This window comes from Solea solea (assembly GCF_958295425.1).
Source record: "Solea solea chromosome 17 unlocalized genomic scaffold, fSolSol10.1 SUPER_17_unloc_1, whole genome shotgun sequence".
In the NCBI taxonomy this organism is placed as follows: domain Eukaryota; kingdom Metazoa; phylum Chordata; class Actinopteri; order Pleuronectiformes; family Soleidae; genus Solea; species Solea solea.
Genome location: NW_026704018.1, coordinates 136,137 through 158,104, shown reverse-complemented (window position 1 = coordinate 158,104; position 21,968 = coordinate 136,137). Strand labels below are relative to the sequence as shown.

Below are 21,968 nucleotides of genomic sequence, written 5' to 3'. Positions count from 1 at the left end.
CGTCCACATTTAATCTCAGATCTGGACCCATGAAAAAATAAGAAATGTTGAATAATTGTGGAACAGTCCTGGCTCACGTGCTTGGGTTTGGGTAAAGTGATCTGACTGAAGATGTGGAAGTCGTAAATGTGTTAATCAGTGTAGTGTTTGACACCATCTGGGTCACACTCAACCATTTCTGACACAAACCTGTTTTCCTTGTGTCTCCTGATACTGTAGATCATTAATTAATTTATTTATATATTTCGGTCATGTCAGTTAGATCACTCATCACACAATACACATAACCGAAAGGCAAAGCGGGAGAAGCAAAAGCTTATCTATCCCCGCCCCCATTATCCACAGAATACATATTTTCATCATACAATACATAAATATTCTTTTTCTTATGACATTTTGACAAACATGTTTCAGCATCAGGTAGCACTCAGAGATGTAGTAGTCTAGCTCTAGACAGTCAATTAGACTCCTGTCCGTCCCGAATGTAGCCAGCCATGAAGGTCTCATCTGGGCAACTAGGTTCACCAGAACCTGCACTTGTTGTTGTGAACACTTTGTTGATCACATTCAGTGACGAGCTTAGCAGTTCCATCTTGGATCAATTGATTCTCCATTGTGACTCGATTCACAGGGTCAGCTAAGTACTTCTCATGTGTTGACATTTGTTTTTCAGAATGTCAGCTGTTGTTTGGGTACATTCGCTTCTTGTTTTTGTTTGGTTACATTTGCTTCCACTGCCGTTCCCACACGGTGTCTACAGATCTCTGTCCCTGACCTTTGTCATACTTTCTTCCTGGGTCATTCTGTATTGTTTAATAGTCATCTCCACATACTTCTTTTTAAATACACTCCGTTTTGCTGATTTTTTCATCTCCTCGTCCAGTTTATTCCACTGTCTGACCCCCGTGACCGATACGCTAAAGGATTTTAATGTAGTTCTTACCCTTCTCTGCCTGAACCTCATGTTCCCTCTTAGATTGTGTCCCTCCCCTCTGTTCAGGAATAATATCTGTAGATTGTGAGAGAGGTTTTTGTTCGCAGCCCTATAAATCCTCTGTACTGTGCGGTATTTTATTAAGTCATATAATTTGAGTATTTTTGATTTGATAAAGAGTTGATTTATATGTTCTCTGTAACTGGCATATTGTAGAATTCTCAAGGCTCTTTTTTGGAGTATAAACAGGGGATAGGTAGTGGTTTTGTAAGTATGTCCCCAGACCTCTGCACAGTATTGCAGGTGTGGAGAGACTAGTGCGCAGTACAACAAGTATAGTGCCTTCTGGTTTAATAGTTTTTGTGCCCTCCAAAGTATGGACACACTCCTGGCCAGCTTACCCTTTAAGTGTCTGGTGTTATCGTATCGATATCGAGATATGAACATTCAAGATATTCATATCGAAAAAGCAACGATATAAACAATATAGATTTTCCCCCGCGCTCGCCCTGCATGAACAGCTCTGGCGGTCACAGTAAACTTCATTTTTACGATTGTACTTGAATGCACCACTACGGCCAGCCAACCACAAACCTTATTTCATGCTTGCTGTGGATCGACAGCTGAAGCCAACCAATGACAAACATAGGAGGGCGGGGGGGAGACGGAGACTGAGACGCGCACACACACACACGCGACATACACAGCGGGAAAGTAAAGTGACATGAGCGCGGAAGATAATGCGGCCGGTGGCGATTTTGTGCCAAAACATAATTCATCCTCCATTATTTGGAGGTATTTTGGATTTAAAAAGGATGATGTCAACCCGAGCGAGGTGTTGTGCAGGTCGTGCTTGGCGAAAATTGCGACGAAGCGAGGTAGCACAACAAACATGTTTCACCACCTGAAACAACACCATCGCGTGGTGCACGAAGAGTGTATTACAATGAGAGAAACACCGGGGACTTCTCAGTCATCCCAAAAGAAGTGCAAAGTGATGATGCGTTCACGAGCGTTACACCGTATGAGTCGACGTCCACCAGACATAAAGGCGTTACAGACGCTAAATATGCCACATTGCAAAAGACATGGTACCCGTGTACACAGTCTCACAGTGAGTTCTCATCAATAAAACTGCACTTTCCATGTGGAAAGTTTCCACAGTCTTTTGTATTATGATGTTTTTATTTTTCTGAAAAATGCTTGGTTTTCACCAAACCCGTAGTCATATCGTATCATATCAATATCGAGATATCTGGCATGAATATAGAGATATGAAATTTTGTCCATATCGTTCAGCCCTAGTCTGGTGTGTGGCTTCCAACTTAACATGTCATCAATAATCACTCCCAGTACTTTGTACTCACTAACCCTTTCAATATCCACTCCATTATCTTGTATGTTAATAGTTTTCTTACGGCCTTTTTTCCCATATAGCATATATTTAGTTTTCTCTAAATTTAGTGATAGTTTATTTATATTAAACCACACATGCAGCTTGGCCATTTCATTATTGACTGTTTCCACTAATTGGTTCAAGTCATCCCCCGACCAGAAAATATAAGTGTCATCTGCGAATAGTATTAATTTCAGAATATTGGATACCTTGCATATGTCATTAATGTATAGTATAAACAGTTTTGGACCCAGCAGTGACCCTTGTGGGACCCCACAAACTATGTCCAAGCAAGTCGATGTGTGTTATCGCCCATCTTAACATATTGAGATCTGTTGTGAAGATAACTCTTGACCCATTCCAGTGCTATGCCTCTAATACCATATCTCTCCAGTTTAGCTATCAAAATATCATAATTGATGGTGTCAAATGCTTTTTTCAGGTCTATGAATATTCCTATTGAATGTCATTTCTGGTCAACAGCATCAGTAAGGGTTTCCACAGACTCAGTTAAAGCTCGCGCCGTCAAGTGGTTTCTTCTGAATCCATATTGACTATCGTATAGCAGATTGTGTTAATGAAGTTGTCTAGCCTATCGTTAAATAGTTTCTCCAGAATTTTTGACAGTTGTGGTAGTATTGAGACTGGTCTGTAATTAGTAAATTCATGTATGTCCCCTTTCTTGAACAATGGCACTACTTTCGCCACTTTCATTTTGGTGGGAAATGTTCCTGTTTGAAATGACGGGTTGCAGATATATGTTAAAGGTGAAACGATTTCAACTATTACTTTCTTAATTAGCTTCATGTCGAGGTCATCAACATCCGTGGATGTTATTGCTACGCATTTGTTGACCAGGTGTCTAATCTCTCAGTCCGTCTCTGGGGTGAGAAACATTGTGCTGGGGTTTCTGTCTCTGTCCTTATCAAAGTGGTCCCAGTGAAGGAGTGAGTCAGGAATGTTCTTCACCAGATTCGGCCCCACATTGACAAAGAATTCATTAAATCTTTCTGCTATGATTTCCTTGTTATCTTCCTTCATGTTATTGTCCAACCTTAATGAGATCAATCACAGCAGATGTTGTATTTACATGTCATGTCCTGTGTTTGTAGGAGGATCCATCAACAGGGACCAGACTCTGCCAGACCTGGACCTGGACGCAGCTGTGTGTCCATGAAGAGTGACTGGTCCATGGATCAACCTGTGAGCTTCAAACAAGAACAGAGGTCAGATGATGGAGGGTGGAGGTGTTCACAGGTCAACAACTCAAATGATCCACCATGTAGCACCAGAGACACCTAATATTTGAGAATTCAGACCCAGACCCATGCAGACCTAAGACATTCTGGACCCAAGTCCCAAACAGACCCGTCCCCATTTAATCTCAGATCTGGACCCATGAAAAAATAAGAAATGTTGAATAAATGTGGAACAGTCCTGGCTCACGTGCTTGGGTTTGGGTAAAGTGATCTGACTGAAGATGTGGAAGTCTTAAATGTGTTAATCAGTGTAGTGTTTGACACCATCTGGGTCACACTCAACCATTTCTGACACAAACCTGTTTTCCTTGTGTCTCCTGATACTGTAGATCATTAATGAGATCAATCAGAGCAGATGTTGTATTTACATGTCATGTCCTGTGTTTGTAGGAGGATCCATCAACAGGGACCAGACTCTGCCGGACCTGGACCTGGACCCAGCTGTGTGTCCATGAAGAGTGACCAATCTATAGATCGTTATATTAACTTCAAGGATGGACAAAAACATGATGAACTGATGTAAGAATTTCACACATAGTAACACACACTTACATGATCCTCCACCAGGGGGAGCCTGTCTTGTCCAAAACATGTTGAATCCAGAAAAACACTCTTCTTCTCTTTGGTGGACCAATGTTGTTTTTCTGTCTCCACTAAACGTCTTCAGCCTGTCCTCGTCTCTGAATACGTTTCCAGCAGTAAATCTAGTCAGAGTCCGTGATTGGTCAGGGACTCATGGACAAGCCTCTCTGATTGTGTCTTTGAGACTTCACACATAACAAACACTAGAGACTGTCCTTCAGGGACTTTTGTCTTCAACCTGTCAAACTCATGTCATGTGAACTTGGCTGAAGAAGAATCGTAGGTGCAGCACATTGAAAACCTCGTAGAAACAAATGATTGTTTAGTAAATGACACTGAATCTTTTCTCCTCAGAGTTGATCAGCAGAGGACAGAGGTTCTCAGTGGTCAGTCTGTCCAGCAGCATGGAGCAGACCTGGACTCCATATTTAAGGTGTGTAAATGTACAAACATGTACTACTGTTAATACTGAAGCAGAGTCCTGGGGCCTCATGTATAAACCGTGCGTACGCACAAAAAGACGGCGTACGCTTGCTTTCACGCACAGACGGCATGTATAAAAATGTACTTGGCGTGGAAGTTTGCGCATCGCAGCGCAAACTCTCGAGCTGCCGTGAGAATTTGCCGAGAGCTCCGCAAACTCTTGTCAGGTGGAGACGCTGCAATGTTAAGCTCTGAAACTTATCACAGTGTTTGAAAATAATATTATTAATGTGTCTACAGTGACAAACATGAATTTTCTGTGACAAACAATACTGATACACCACGTACGTTTGAACATATGTGGATAACATCAGAGAGGACACTGAAGACGAAACTGATCCTGTGAGCGAACACACACACTACAAACCTGTGTGTGTGTGTGTGTCTGTGTAGGAGAGGGAGACTCACTTATTTACTTTGAGCATATTACTGAAATTAATTTTCCACAGATGAATATTTTCTTTATGTAACACAGTGATGTAAACACAGCTGCTGACGAACACATGAACACATGTCAGTCTATAATGTTTTAAACACATAATAAAGTTACAGACTCATTTGTTGTAAGAAAACGGGACTTGAACGTTGAGTAGAACATTTTCTTTATCCCATTTTAATCCACACGATAACGAAATAACTACGAAAAAGTTATTCCGCCACCGCTGCGCCTTTCATTGGAAGAGAAAGGCGCAGCATCCACAACACAATCAGTGACAGTAATGAATGGTTACATGGAGTAACTCCGTGAACTCTGTCTGCTTATTTTGTGCGTAATGTGTGTAGATGATGACGTGTGACACTTATAGATTGTTGAAATAATCTGTAAATTCAGCTCACATGGATCAGTCATGTCTAAACATACATGTTACACCAGAAAAAAACATGCACAGGATCAACTATCAATGCACAGCCAGTTTTTTAAGCATCAATATTAATATGAGAGCAGTCGCTGTGACCCTGACATTTAGTTCCTTTGTGTTTATCACTAATTCCAAAAAAAAAACGATCAAAATAATCTATTTTTACAGATTTATACATCATAAATTGACAAGTTGATCGTGCACTTTCCTTCTTTTTCTTTTATTTCCCTCTTTCTTTGCTGCAGCAGTTGTCCTTTTTCTTCAGGACGAAGGCGTTTTAGAGTCATTTGTATATTCATTTGTGGGTGGGCGTGGTGTGTTCCTCATTCATCTCCGCTCAGTTTCACCTTTGATGGGATGTATAAAGAAAACGTGCGCAGGACTTGGCGTACGCACAGTCTTATAAATCTGAGATTTTCTTTGCGTATGTACTTTATAGATTTTGTGCGTACGCCGTCTTTTAGTATGAAAGCTACGCACTCTTTTATACATGAGGCTCCTGGTCCTAACAGTCTGGATGCTGCTCTGTGGACCTGCAGGACTTCACTCTGTCACTGATCATCTGAGGTTAAACTTCACATGTTCTGTTCCAGCTGCTGGAGGAGAACATCATCTGCTTTGTGAAGAACGAGCTGAAGAAGATCCACAAGGTTCTGGATACAGATCACACAGAAGTCTCAGAGAGTCAGAGGGAGGATGAGGAGCAGAGGAGCAGCAGAGAGGCCTTTCTGAAGATCACAGAGGACTTCTTAAGGAGGATGAAGCAGGAGAAGCTAGCTGACAGTAAGAGGACTTTTAATGTGAAAGGAAGAACATCTTATTTTCTCAATGATCCACTCACTGATTTATTTTCTTGTGTTCTGTCAGAAATCAGAGCTCCAGCTTGTCGACGTGAACTCAAATCAAACCTGAAGAAGAAGTTCCAGTGTTTGTTTGAGGGCGTGGCTAAAGCAGGAAACCCCACCCTTCTGAATGAGATCTTCACAGAGCTCTACATCACAGAGGGAGGGACTGGAGAGGTCAATGAAGAACATGAGGTCAGACAGATTGAAAGAGCTTCCTGGAAACCAGACAGACCAGAAACATCCATCAGACAAGAAGACATCTTTAAAGCCTCAGCGGGAAGAGACGGACCAATCAGAAGAGTGATGACAAATGGCGTGGCTGGCATTGGGAAAACAGTGTTAACACAGAAGTTCACTCTGGACTGGGCTGAAGACAAAAGCAACCAGGACGTACAGTTCATGTTTCCCTTCACCTTCAGAGAGCTGAATGTGCTGAAAGAGAAGAAGTTCAGTTTGGTGGAACTCATCCATCACTTCTTCACTGAAACCAAAGAAGCAGGAATCTGCAGGTTTGAAGACTTTAAGGTGGTCTTCATCTTTGATGGTCTGGACGAGTGTCGACTTCCTCTGGACTTCCACAACACTGAGATCCTGACTGACGTCACAGCGTCCACCTCAGTGGACGTGCTGCTGACAAACCTCATCAGGGGGAAACTGCTTCCCTCTGCTCGCCTCTGGATAACCACGCGACCTGCAGCAGCCAATCAGATCCCTCCTGACTGTGTGGACATGGTGACAGAGGTCAGAGGGTTCACGAACCCACAGAAGGAGGACTACTTCAGGAAGAGGTTCAGAGATGAGAAGCAGGCCAGGAGGATCATCTCCCACATCCAGACATCACGAAGCCTCCACATCATGTGCCACATCCCAGTCTTCTGCTGGATCACTTCAACAGTTCTGGAGAACATGTTGAAAACCAGAGATGGAGGAGAACTGCCCAAGACCCTGACTGAGATGTACATCCACTTCCTGGTGGTTCAGTCCAAAGTGAAGAAGGTTAAATATGATGGAGGAGCTGAGACTGATCCACACTGGAGTCCAGAGAACAGGAAGATGATTGAGTCTCTGGGGAAACTGGCTTTTGAGCAGCTGCAGAAAGGAAACCTGATCTTCTATGAATCAGACCTGACAGAGTGTGGCATCGATATCACAGCAGCTTCAGTTTACTCAGGAGTCTTCACTCAGATCTTTAAAGAGGAGATAGGCATGTACCAGGACAAGGTCTTCTGCTTTGTCCATCTGAGTGTTCAGGAGTTTCTGGCTGCTCTTCATGTTCATCTGACCTTCATCACCTCTGGAACAAATCTGTTTTCAGAAGAACCAACAACGAGCCAGTGGTCCAGACTGTTTAGAAATAAACGCCAGTGGTCCATACAAACAAACAAACCTGAACTGAATCATCTGCACCAGAGTGCTGTGGACGAGGCCTTACTGAGTCCAAATGGACACCTGGACTTGTCCCTCCGCTTCCTCCTGGGTCTTTCACTGGAGACCAATCAGAAGCTCTTAAGAGGTCTACTGAAACAAACAGGAAGTGGTTCACAGACCAATCAGAAAACAGTTGAGTACATCACGAAGAAGATCAGTGAGAATCTGTCAGCAGAGAGAAGCATCAACCTGTTCCACTGTCTGAATGAACTGAACCATCGTTCTCTTGTGGAGGAGATCCAAGAGTCCCTCACATCAGGACGCCTGTCCACAAAGACACTGTCTCCTGCTCAGTGGTCAGCTCTGGTCTTCATCTTACTGTCATCAGGAAAAGATCTGGAAGAGTTTGACCTGAAGAAATACTCTGCTTCAGAGGAGGCTCTTCTGAAGCTGCTGCCGGTGGTCAAAGTCTCCACCAAAGCTCTGTACGTGGATCAGTATATAAATATTAATAAGACATATTCTAAAGAGCACAAGACAAACATGTTTAACCTTTTGTTCATCACTGTTTTCTACCTCAGACTGAGTGGCTGTAACCTCTCAAAAAGAAGCTGTGGAGCTCTGTCCTCAGTCCTCAGCTCTGTGTCCTCTCGTCTGAGACACGTGGACCTGAGTAACAACGACCTGCAGGATCCAGGAGTGAAGCTGCTGTGTGATGGACTGAAGAGTCCTCACTGTTCTCTGGAGACTCTCAGGTTGGTGCTCAGCTGATTTATTTGGACAATTCTACTCTGATTATTTTTTTATTTTATTTTTTTATAATTGATTTTTTATTGACATTCAGAAACAGACATTCACATCCGGCAAAACATACATGCATACATCTCACATCTGTTGTCTGCTCTAAATGCCTAGACAAAAAAAACAAACAATGAAAAATGGAAAAACACACATTAGCAACTATGTACAAGTTAGATATCCACAGTTCCTCCAGCAGACAGGGGAATTATCATCATAGTGAGACTTCTGAGAAGGTGTAATAAAGTACCTAATCAAGCGTTTCCATCCAAATTCCCTCCACTTCTGTGAGCTGGTACATCTCCATTGATACCTCCAAATTGTTGTCCATTCTTCCTCAGATATATTTATCCTCCTTCCTTCTCCCATTTTATTTTAATATATGAAGTAGAGTGAGATTTCACATTAGACAGACCCTTATATAAGCATGACACAGTTTTAATAATAGCTTCCGAATCGTAGGCTTTTGTAAATAATTGAATTAGACATGTGTTTATCTTTGTTAGATTTTTCATCTTTGTATTGACGTAATGCCGTAACTGCAGGTATCTATGAAAGTCTTGTTTTTCTAAAACATGTGTCCTTTTAAGCGTTTCAAAACTGAGTAACTTTCCATCTTTCATTACTCTACATAAGGCTGTTATACCGTTAGCTATCCAGTCCTTAAATCTAGAATCCAATTTATTAGGTCTAAAATCCCAATGATAAGCACACCATTTAAGAGCCAAAATATCATTTTCAAGTTTATGTTCTTTTATAATAATTTTCCATACTTTAAGGGTCCACGCCACCCATGGATTATCAATGTTATTTATGTGGGTTTGCAAGTTATTATCAGCTAAAATTGCCTGTATGGGGATGGAGGGCATTTTTTCCTCAATGCTTTTCCATTGAGCTGTATATGACGGGTTGCACCAGCATACCACTGCTCTCATCTGCGCTGCAAAATAATAATATCTAAAATAAGGCAAGCCCCATCCTCCTTTTTGTTTAACCAGCTGTAAGGTTTTGAGGCGAACTGCTATATACCTGGATAGCAGTTTGTCCCACTCGTTAAATTGGTTTTGGTTAATCTCTATTGGCAATGTTTGAAATAAATATAAGAGTCTTGGCAATATAATCATTTTAATAGAGTCAATTCTTGAACTAAGGCTAAAGAAGGGAATTAAGTTCCATCTTGCTATATCATCCTTTTTTTTTTTATGTATGGGTGAGTAGTTATATTCCGATAATTTTGTAAGATCTTTTGGTAGGTTGATGTCTAAGTATTTAAAGGACTCTGTTTGCCATGTCAAGGGGTAGCTACTTTTGATTTCTCTTGGTGGGCAGTAGTTATATGAGAGTATTTGGGTTTTACTCATGTTGATTTTGTACCCAGATAATTGGCCATATTGTTCAAATGCTTGCATCAATTTAGGCAGAGAGTGAGTTGGTTGCGCAAGGTATATCAAAATATCGTCTGCATAACAGGCCAATTTATATTCCGTCCCTTTAATAATGATTCCCTTAATATCTTCTCTTTGTCTGATGTACTGAGCTAGTGGTTCCAAATATAATGCGAAGAGCAGTGGTGACCATGCACAGCCCTGTCTGCTGCCCCTTTCTAGGGTAAAACTATTTGACAAATATCCATTGACCTTGACCCTGGCGGTAGGTTTGTCATATAGTGCCTGTATGGTTTTAATAATTGTATCGTGGAAGCCAATTCTATGCAACACAGAAAAATCCAGTTAACCGAATCAAAGGACTTTTCAGCATCTACGCTCATCACAATTGCTTCAGTTTGATTTCTTTGTATATGATCCATAATATGTAGTGTCTTTGGTATATTGTCTTGTGTTTGGCGTTGGTGTATGAAACCTGTCTGATCATTATGTATCAGTGTCGGCAGGAATTCTTCTAATCGTTTGGCCATAACAGAAGTAAATAATTTATAGTCCACATTAAGAACAGAGATTGGCCTAAAAGAGCCACACTCCACTTTATCCTTGCCTTCTTTTGGTATGGCTGAAATTATTGCCTCCTTCCAGCTGGGTGGCATTTGCGCATTTTTTAAAGCCCAATTCAGAGTAGGAAGTAAAACAGGTATTAGTTCTTTTTTAAATTCCTTGTACCACTCTGCCGTGTAGCCATCAGATCCTGGTGATTTGCTTAATTTAAGTCTACCAATTGCAACTTTTAATTCTTCTTCAGTTATATCCGCAGTCATCATTTTATTTTGATTTTCATCGAGAGTGGGTAAATCTAGGGAATTCAGGAAGCTGTCAATTTGGGCCACACTCCCACCTGGGACTTCAGAATATAAGGTTTTGTAAAACACTTCAAAAGCTTCCTGAATTTTATTTAGTTTATTTTTTATCGCTTTTGTCCTTGGATCCCTATTTTTATGAATTGTATTTTCGGCTATCCTTTTTTTCAATTTCCATGCCAATACTTTCATAGATTTGGAGCCACTTTCGTAGTGTTTCTGTTTCAGAAACATTAAATTTTTCTCGATTTCTTGTGTGGCCAAATTATTAATTTCATTCCTGGTGTGTCTAATTTCTCTCAATGTTTTCTGTGCCAAATCTAATTTATGTTTTCCTTCTAGTACCTTTAGCTTGTTTTTTAAATCCTCTAACTTTTTATTCCTATTTTTTTTCTTAAATGACGATATTGCTATAATTTTCCCTCTCAGAGCAGCCTTCAGAGTATCCCATAACATGGGAGGTGAAACCTCTCCAGTATCATTGAATTCTAAGAAGAGACACATTTCTGATTTAATTTGTGCCTTAAAAGACAGATCATTCAACAGACTGGAATTCAATTTCCATGTATTATTTTTTGATCGCAGGCCAAAATCAGCGTATAAGTATACTGGTGCATGGTCACTTAGATCTATTGTCCCGATTCCACAAGTATGTATTTTATCTTTATCCTTCCCAAATGCTATGAAATAATCTATTCTTGTATAGAGAGAGTGAGAAGCAGAGTAGTAAGTGTAATCCCTTCTGTTAGGGAAAAAATCTCGCCATATATCAATCAAGCCCACCTCCTCAAATAGTGTGTTTACTTTCTTATATAAGGACTTCCTATCCTGGGTTTTTCCACAAGATGAGTCCAACTTTGGCTGCAGATGTATATTTAGATCCCCTCCACAGATCAAGAGGCCTTCTGTTTCAGTTACCATGATATTGGTTATTTTTTGGAAGAAACTAATGTCACTCCCTGGGGGTGCATAGACATTCAGTAAGGTAATTGGATTCCCATCTATCTTACCCCTTACTTAAAATAAACGTGCCCTCTTTATCACCCATTTCGAATAGTTTTTCAAAATGTAGCTTGTTTGAAATGAGAATAGCAACTCCTCTTCTATGCCCTGATTTGTATGAAGAAAAAAACAGATTTGTAAAGCCCTTTTTCTTTAGCTTTATATGCTCCTTGTCTGTCAAATGGGTCTCTTGTAAATAAACCACATGGGCTTGTTCTGTTCTCACTTTAGATAGGATTTTACTACGTTTAACTGGATTCAACAGCCCATTGACATTAAACGAAATGAATTTTCATTTGTCACTAGCCATACTTATTTACTTGTAAGTGTACCAACAAACTTAACAAGATGAAAATTGAAAGATCTGCTCCCTGAACAAATAACAACACCAAACATAAGCAAGAAATAGAAAAAAGGACAAACAAAAAGAGTGATCCCAAGGCTGGGGTCTCTAAGAAAAGACCCTGGCCTGAGCTAGATAAAATATCTAGCTGTGAGTGAAAGCCTCTCCCACCTGTGGGCTGAGGGCCCCCACCATGGCGCTCTAAAAAAGAAAAGAAAAGGTCTCTGTTCATTCCACAGAAAATGTGTCCTTATACAGCAACCCTCGCCTGTATGTGGGTCAATGACATATAAGGTTTTTTAACAGGTAAATTTAAAAATATGATAAATATGAATTTCTATTGCAATTGGTCAAAGCTTTACAATGTCATGTGTACATGCATACATGTTAAAATCTTGAATTACGATATTTTGGTGGTTTTTCACGTAAATGAATTGGTCGTTACCCTCCAAAATGTCATGTGGTGCGACCATCAATCATCTTAAAAATGTATTTATTTAATCAACATATTTACCCTTTTTTCACAAGTTCTTAGTAAAATGATGTGTCTAGAAACTAATTATTTGGATTTCTGTTGAATTGTCATACATACTGATATAATCCTCATTCCTCTAAAGTCACGGTCACCGTTTTGCATGTAGTTTGCGTGCTAATTTTTCCTGTAAAATGCATAAAAATAATGAAAATGTAAACAAAATCCCACTAACTTCATCTTACCCCATCAGTGAATAAGTTTCTGCCACAGAAAGAAGGTATCACTTTTTTTATTTTGCTACAGTTATTGCTATTAATGGTCGCGCCACATGATGGGTGGTCGCACCAAATGATGAAACCAGCTTAAATCTCTTACAAATCAATAGAATAAGAGACAATCATTTGTTTAAAACAGATTTTATTAATTTAAATATTGAAGACAAACATCTCCTTTCAACACTTTTCATTTCATTTTGGTTAACACATTAACTTTCATTGCCATTCTTTTACAAACACTGTGTTGAAGTGAACGGTACATTCATGTATATTTTTGTAAACATTTCACAAATCAGTAAGGAACAAGATGAACTCAGACACATCAAACTTGAAGACATCTAACTATTCATACCATCCTCCTCATTCTTATATAAATGTTGGAGATATGGTTTAGGTATTTCCTTAACCCCAGGAACTTTTAAACTTTTTCCAGTCTTGGCTTCTCAATTTAGAACAGCGAGAAGTTGTTGGCTCAGGTTCAGAGATGACTGCTATGACATCTTTCTTATAGTAGAATATGGCATCTGGAGCTTTTATTCACGTGAATAAGTTCTTACTCCCTGACTGTAAAACCTTCCAGCAGGCAAAACTGTAACTCTTTTTATCTATTTATTGTTATAGTTGGTATCAAAGCACTGTTGTCATCAAAATGCATCATCAAAGCTCTTTTGTTATATGTTAACCTTCGTATATGTCTTTGTTAAACTACTGATCAACAGGATCTGTACGCATAGCATTGACCCTGATATCTTCTCCCACAACCTCAAGAACTTGGCCTACATATGGAAGTTCATCGTATGTTACAATCACAAAACATAAACCCTGATCACTTTCCCCCTTCTGTGACTGTGAGGTTGAGGCCTCCTCCATGTTGGATGTGGTGTTCCGCATGTCAACTTTTACAGGCTGGTAACATGAGCATATTTTCATTTTGGCATGTTTGCAAAAGCACGATACCTCCCTACATAAGGAATCTTTCCCTGCTGCTTTCTTCTCTGGTAGCTGAAACAAATTTAGTATTGTGTCAAGCTACAGTGTATACAGTTTGGCTTTTTTCAGATACAGCAGACTGACATTTCAATTAAAATGTGTATTATATTTTAAATCCCCTCCACACAATATAACTTCATGTAATTCAAGTTGCTTTTTAATACAAAGTTTTTTTTAGCTTTTACATAAACCTTACTGTTCTCCTTGCAAGGTACCCAGGGTCAGAGTTCACACGCTGCCTGTGGCCCACGGTCTTCACTGCTTGAGAGCGGCATCTAATGAAATGGATTTTTTTTTTTAAACTTTAGAAAGACATAATGGCAACATGACATGTTACAAATATTTGTTCTTTATTTTTTTGTGCCAATGTTATCAATAAGGATTTAACATAAAGCATTGCTTCTGAATTGTATGAAAAATTAAGAAAAAGCACAATTTTATCTTTTAAATATTATAACAATTTACTACCTTTTAAATATATAAACCATCAAAATGATATTAAAACACAAAACTTCCTTTAAAATAAGTCTACAACTCATTGAAAGCTAGCTGCAATGGTCGCACCACATGATATTTGGTCGCACCACAAGATATTTGGTCGCACCACATGATATTTCATATTCAATCAACATTTACAGGCATAGCATTGGACACCTAAACAAAAGTTGGTATCAAATTATGAATTTGTAAAAATAAATCAATATTTATTGTGTTTTTGAGATCATACCACATGACATCCATATTTGGAAACTATCTACCAGCCATTTTAAAAGCAGTTATTTTAAAAGATGAGAGAGAGTTACAAACCTGCTAACTGATTCTGTGGGTCCTCTGCAAAGTTGTTTGTGATGTAACTTCCTGTCTTGGGGTGGCTTTGAAAATGAAAGTTCCAAAAAATGGTGGTTTCTTCATGGTCGCACCACATGATATTTCATAAAATGGACATACTCGGACAAAGTTTACTTAATAAACGTAAATAAGAGGGAAATGTCATTACAAGATCACTGTAATTTCACATGAGGTTACAAAACACTTTAGAATTTATGCCACATAGGGCAGAAAATACATTTGAATAGATTAAGATTCATTTTAAATAAATGTCCAAAACTGGATTCATGACTGGACGGTCACACCACATGATATTTTTACACTTTCCGTAGCAATACAAATGAAATGCCTAATGATTTTTGAATATATTTTTCTCGAATATATTTTTAACAAGAAAAAATGCAGTTGGACAGTATAATTAGCCGTCATGTCATTGACCCATAAATATTCTCATCATGTGGTGAATATAGCACGTTCTGTTTAGCTTTCCAACTCTTCAAAAATCAGTCAAAGCTTATACTTCTTCTGGAGAGGATGGGGACTGCCTTCTGAAAGCTCGCAGTTTCTCCTTGATACCCTTCTCTCGCTCCTCACCTGTCCCTGATTATTTTTTTAATTACATATGTGAATAGATTTTCTTGAACTCCTCCTCAGAATGAGTGGCTGTAAACTCTCAGAGAGAAGCTGTGAAGCTCTGTCCTCAGTCCTCAGCTCTGTGTCCTCTCGTCTGAGACACGTGGACCTGAGTAACAACGACCTGCAGGATCCAGGAGTGAAGCTGCTGTGTGATGGACTGAAGAGTCCTCACTGTTCTCTGGAGACTCTCAGGTCAGAACTCTGACTCAGACTCTTTGCTTCTTAAGGTTCTTGTTGATGAAGATGTTTTTTCTGAATCACTGAGTTCATCATATCTTCTTAACTCTAGTCTGTCAGGTTGTCTGGTCTCAGAGGAAGGATGTTCTTCTCTGACCTCAGCTCTGAACTCCAACCCCTCCCATCTGAGAGAACTGGACCTGAGCTACAATCATCCAGGAGACTCAGGAGAGAAACTGCTGTCTGCTGGACTGAAGAGTCCTCACTGGAGACTGGACACTCTCAGGTATTCTCCTCTTCCTCCTCCTCCTCCTTCCTCTTCATGTTCATCAGCAGTATTCAAACTTGTCAGCAGGTTCAGGTTGAAGATGTCCTGTTATTATGTTTTCCTCTGTCAGTGAGTATAACCAAACATTAGTGACACTTTTTAAACACCTGTTGTTCTTCTCCGTCTTCTGGCTCCTCCCTTTAGGGGGCGCCACAGCAGATCATCTGCCTGATAGATATTGTTCTTGTTTGACAATAAACTAGAAACAAACACTAGACTCTGGTGAGAACGAGTGAATGTCACGTAGTTCAGCCTGAGAAACGACCAGAACCATGAACTGGACAGATCATCTGCACAGAGTAGCAGCATCATGTGAGAAGTCCTGGTACTGGGTACAGAACAGTCCTGGTCCACTTCAAACAGTCTACGGTCAAACTAAAGTAAAGATGTCTTTATTCTGTGGTGTTTGTCGTGAGTTGTGTACGAGATGTTCGTCATCTAACAGCTACAATCAAGTTGTTCTTCATTCTTCATTCAACGGTGAAAACACACAAGTTTTGGAAGCAGCAGTAACAGCGACGAGCCTCCGCAGCAGCAGCTGCATAAGTAGCCATGTGTTTCCTCTGTGACGCGCAGCTGAAAAAACCACGAAAGCACTGGAAACTAGGTATCGATTCAAGCAAGCGATCAAACAACCGTAATTCAAATACAAAGTTTATGGTTTTTAGACCCACAATACTGCGATTTGAAACACTGTAAAAAATACAAATGAAATCCCTCTATTTTATCTATTTTCTTTGTTTACTTGGTTTGTGCTGGGCCAACTTGTTGCTGGTTTACTCGTGGTGGGTTTCAAATGTATAAACAGAAGTTGTCTTCTGTGTTGTCCACGTGGTGGCGCTGTTGAGTAAATGCGTAGCCTCCTGAAACTGTGGTCTCCGGTTCTGCAGACACCGGCCGTTTCTCAATATCCATACTTGTGCGTACTTGTGCGTACTTGCTAGAAAATCCACGGCATGTGGAAGTTATATGGCAGTTTTTTGTGATTTTTGTCGCCATGGTTACTTGAAACGCTTAGTAATAGTCATATAACACAAGTCCCGGTCGAGCCGCACGTTTTGATATAACGTGTGGGGGTTTTCTCAAAACTGTGGGAGGAGTTAGACGTCAAAGTTTTGGGTGGAAGAATACAGAGAGACTGACAAGCCCCTCCCAAAGTCCCCTCTGCTCCTTACACACGCGCACACACACGCACACACACGCCTGTCTCTATCTCTCCAAAATCAGCAGAGAAAGCAGAGAAAACAGCATGTTTTAAAGTTGTCATATTTCAAGAACGGTTGATGATAGAGATACAATTTTTGGTTTGTGAGCGTCAGGAGGCTTTCGGCAACTCCCACATTTAAATTTGTGACAAACGGACGTTTTATATACTGAAAAAAATGCTAGAAAATCTATATAAGGTTAGTTTTGCTTTTCTGAGGCAGAATTGTTCGGAGATTCGGCAAGAACACATTCTCCCGAGCTGCTGCAGAGCTTGGTTCTGACGCCTGACTTGTGACTAAATCAAATCCCTTTGTTCGGTACAAGTCCTGTGTCAGTGGGGTCTTCTCCTGCATCATCAACTCATCACCTATCGTTCATAAGAAGAAGGAAGCCTGACAAAAACGACAAAAACGATAAGCTCCGCCTCTGCGGACGCTCGGCGCTCACTGTGCCCGGCACAGAGCAGCGTGACCTCGGCCTGTCCTGATGAAATGATCCGCTGGCTCAGACGTCGCTGTCATTAGATGCTCGGTGTGATCCATAGATTTGTTGTTGACGTGTTATTTTGTTTTTAATGGAAACGTTTTGACCTGACAGTTTAAAAGTTTGTATATTGTTAATGTTTTATTTATTTTAACTTTGAATGTTAGATTTATATTAAAGTCGCACGGTCATTGTATCTGTATTTAAATATAATATGTAAATATTAGATATGTAGAATAGTATATATTTGTACAAGTCATATATATATACATATATATACTACTCTACAATGCTGTAATATATCTATTTTCCACATTGTATTATTCGTGTTGTATATTTTAATAGAAATAAATTAATAAATGAAGTTAAATATTTAAAATGTAAAAATAATAACAACATATATATGCATTTATTAAAAGTATTTCATATGTTCATTTATCAACACCGTAGGTGGCGCTAATGAGGCTGCAGCACTGCAGCACTACAGCAGAACTACAGCAGAACAATACATACATACTTGCATACTTGAGTGTTGAGAAACAACCACATACTTGTGTACTCCCGTACTTGGCAAGTATATACTCCCAGCGTTCTTCTCAAGTATATACTTCCCAAGTAAGCAAGTACATACTTGCATACTTGAGTATTGAGAAACAGCCACCGTCTTCTCTTTGAAACACACCTGTCCTTGTAGTTCATCATTGTGTCCACCAGAGTGCGTCATTAAGACAACAGTTTGGACTCATGTTGGACAGAAACTCATTCAGACTGTTTCTTCCTCCAGGATGGACCATGCTGGAGAGCAGAGGTTAAAACCTGGTGTCAGGAAGTGTAAGTATGGATTTACAGGAAATAACAACATATCAGCTGATCATCAATAAACTGCAGCTGTGTCTCGTTGTCTTCATCAGATTCATGTGAACTGGAACTGGAGACAAACACAATGAACAGAAAACTCAAACTGTCTGACGACAACAGGAAAGTGACCTGTGTGACAGAATATCAGTCGTATCCTGATCATCCAGACAGATTTAAGTTCTGGTCTCAGCTGCTGTGTAGACCTGGTCTGACTGGTCGCTGTTACTGGGAGGTCGAGTGGAGAGGAAGAGTTGATATATCACTGAGTTACAGAGGAATCAAGAGGAAAGGCATCGGTTCTGACTGTTTGTTTGGACGTAATGATCAGTCCTGGAGTCTGATCTGCTCTGATGATCGTGGCTACTCTGTCCGTCACTGTGGGACACGAACACCCATCATGTCCTCTGTCTCTCACAGAGTATCAGTGTATGTGGACTGTCCTGCTGGGACTCTGTCCTTCTACAGCGTCTCCTCTGACTCACTGATCCACCTCCACACCTTCAGGACCACATTCACTGAACCGGTTTATCCTGGGTTCCGGGTCTGTCCTGGTTCCTCAGTGTCTCTGTGTCCTCTGTAGGACATGAAGAGACAGCAGCTTCAGTGGTGGACGAGGTCAAAGCTCGTCTCAGTCATTCTTTGTTGAAACCATCAATAAATAAAGACTTAAAAAATCAACATGTCTGTCATTAACTGAGCCGCCGTCCTGCGCTGTGAGCGCCCCCTGCTGCTGAGAACCAGCCTGAAACACACAGGTTCACACACACTGAGATAAAAATAACAAAAAGTGAATGTTTGAAAGTGAAATTAAAAGATACAGAAAGTAAAATCAATTAAAAATGAATAAATGCTTTATATAAAATAAAAAAGAAAGAAGTCAAAATAATATAAAATAAAATTCAAGGTTTTCAATCCAATAGAAAACAAAGTAAATAAAGATGTTAAGAGTTTGACTCTCTGTCTGAAGAACATCATCTTCTCACAGACGAGCCTTTCTGTCCCAGCATGCACTGCTTCTCCTCCTCCTCCTCTTCATGCTGCCTGACAACAGCGCCCCCTGCTGCGTGTGAGCAGAACAACACTCAGAGTTACGCACACACACACACACACATGGAAAATGAAACACACATGAGCAGATTATGCCATGAATGAGGAAGTGTGGTTTCTGCTGTGATGCAGATGAAACTGAGTGTGCGTGACCTCAGGATGACCTCTGTCCTCCTGCTGCTCTGTGAACGACAGCGAAGAACGTGTCCACAGTGACAGGAAACTCATGACACTCAGAGGGTTTTTGCACTTTCCAAACATCATCAGTGTCTGTGGTTTCTGTTTCTGTGGCTTAATGAAGAATGACATTTTCAACATCAATAAAAACCACATCATATCACTTTAATCTACTTTGTTGTGTTGATGACGAGGTACTGACACCTAATACAATCTATGTCAGATTAAGTCTACGCTCTTTTAGGTCATAGATTAACAGCTCCATCCACTCACTCTCCCACACCAAAGCCCATAGAGAAAACCAGTGATTTTAGCTGCGGGGACACAGGAGCTGCTGGTCCTCTGCTGCCTCGTGTGGTCACTTTGTGTCACTGACGTCAATCACAGACACACGCAGACGCCTGCGTCTCTTTAACCGTGTGAGAGCGGGCGACGGGTAAACGAGCCTCTGTCTGCACTTAAATAAAAACAAACAACACGTTTCCTCGTCTGCAGGGCGTGACAGACACACACACACACACCAGAGTCAGACGAGTTCAAGACGCCTCGCTGCCGACGCCACATTTATCAACTGATTGTTTTGCAAATCGATGGATAGCTTTCATTTATTTCCTGCATGGCCAATTGTATAGAATTGATATCATTTCAAGGATTCAAGGATTCAAGAGGATTCAAGAGGTTTATTGTCATATGTTCAGTTAAGACAGACGTCACACTGCACAATGAAATTCTTACTTTGCACATCTCCCTGGTCACACGAAAAAAATGAAATAAAAATATATATATATAACTTAACAAGTTAAAAATGTACAGACTAAAAAAAAAAAAAACTAAAATTAAAATGAAAAATTGAATCTTAGAACAGATCCAAGGACAATATTGCACGATTGATTCTAGGAATCATTTAAGCCTGTCATTGTTACATGCTGTATTTGTGCTACTTCTGTGTTTGGTCCCAGATGCTATATGTTGAATTGTTGTATTTTCATCTTATTTTATGTAAAGCACTTTGAATCACCTTGTGCTAAAATGTGCTATATAAAGTTGCCTTGCCTACATTTTTGATAATAATAGGCTACATTTAATCAAAGTATTTTACATGACTCATCACATTTATCATACAATTGATGGTAGATTATTACATGAAGAAATGCAATGTTGGTTTTCATTCTATAGGAAATAATCCTATGACAGATCTATTGATTATTTATCTAGAATCATTTTAGCAAATCAAGCAATTCAATGGAGACGAGGACCCCTATAACAGTAAGCAGAGAGCAAATCAATCATCTAATTGTGGTTTGGTGTACATATTCAATCTTTTATTTTCAATGCCTCAATTTCCTTTTATTATATTTTTTTGCTAATTAGTTTAATTTTGTATTTATTTGTGTCTTATTTTTTATTATATTTTATTTTGGTAATAATGTTCTTTCATGTATTTATAGATAATATATAATTATTAGTATAAATCATTTCTTTAATACATTTTATTATATATTTTATGTTTTACATATTATTTTATCATTCCATGACAGTTGTGTGTCTCTGTTTCTGTCTGTTGGACATTCTTTGATCATAGATGGTGCGAAGCTTCACTTTTAGCGCCAACAAATAATCCACAAGCTTTCGAGTATTAAAAATTCCCACAAAGATAACTAGGCTAACAGTTACTTATCATACTAACCGTTCCACTTGGAGTCAAGTTGCTTCCAAGTTAGGGTACCGTCTGCTGCCGATGCCTGCTCGTCCCGCCAGGTGTCCAAACCTGATTAGTGCAATTATTATTTCAGCTAAATAGTACAAACAACTAATGTTGTTTCATAATGATAGCAGGTTTTTACTAAACATAAAAGAATAAGTCATGATCACTCAGAAGTTTAATTAGAAACAAAATCTGGGTTTACAGTGCGGGCAAAACAGTCAAAAAATAATATGGTGTAAATGAGAACATAACCTCAGGAATTTTAAGGTCAGCAGAAGGAGCCATCCCCCAGAGTAAGAGCAAGATAAATAGGAAACTGGTACCGTGGTGGACAGAAGAATGTCGTCAAGCTGTTAAAAAAAGAAACAGAGAATTGAAACAACTCAAAAAAACCCATAGCGTGCAGCAGCTAGTCCAATATAAGAAGGCACAGACAGTAGTGACAAGAACAATACGCCAGGCCAAGAGGGCAAGCTGGAGAGAATTATGTGAAAAAATAGGAAGAACGACACCTGTAGGAGAAGTATGGGGAATGATAAAAAAGATGGGGGGAGATAGAAAGATATGGGATTATCCGGTCATGACGTGTGGGGAGGAGACTGCAATTTCTAACAGGGATAAGACAGAAATGATGGCAAAGTCATTTGCAAGAGTACATGGCATTG

General features: G+C 39.8%; 2 protein-coding genes across 2 annotated transcripts in view; both read left to right on the top strand.

The window, feature by feature from the left end:
• Nucleotides 1–21,968, top strand: part of LOC131449257 (NACHT, LRR and PYD domains-containing protein 12-like) — a 107,069-nt gene that overhangs the window by 4,958 nt on the left and 80,143 nt on the right. The window contains exons 4-8 of the mRNA XM_058622101.1: nt 3,443–3,556; nt 3,980–4,108; nt 4,526–4,604; nt 6,108–6,297; nt 6,382–8,212. Of these exons, the coding sequence (XP_058478084.1) occupies nt 3,443–3,556; nt 3,980–4,108; nt 4,526–4,604; nt 6,108–6,297; nt 6,382–8,212 (2,343 nt within the window). The remainder of the gene's footprint in view (nt 1–3,442; nt 3,557–3,979; nt 4,109–4,525; nt 4,605–6,107; nt 6,298–6,381; nt 8,213–21,968) is intronic.
• LOC131449259 (stonustoxin subunit alpha-like) lies at nt 16,545–19,052 on the top strand. The gene is made up of 2 exons (XM_058622105.1): nt 16,545–18,347; nt 18,428–19,052. The coding sequence occupies exons 1-2, from the start codon at nt 18,302–18,304 to the stop codon at nt 18,952–18,954; spliced, it is 573 nt and encodes a 190-aa protein (XP_058478088.1). The 5' UTR covers nt 16,545–18,301; the 3' UTR covers nt 18,955–19,052.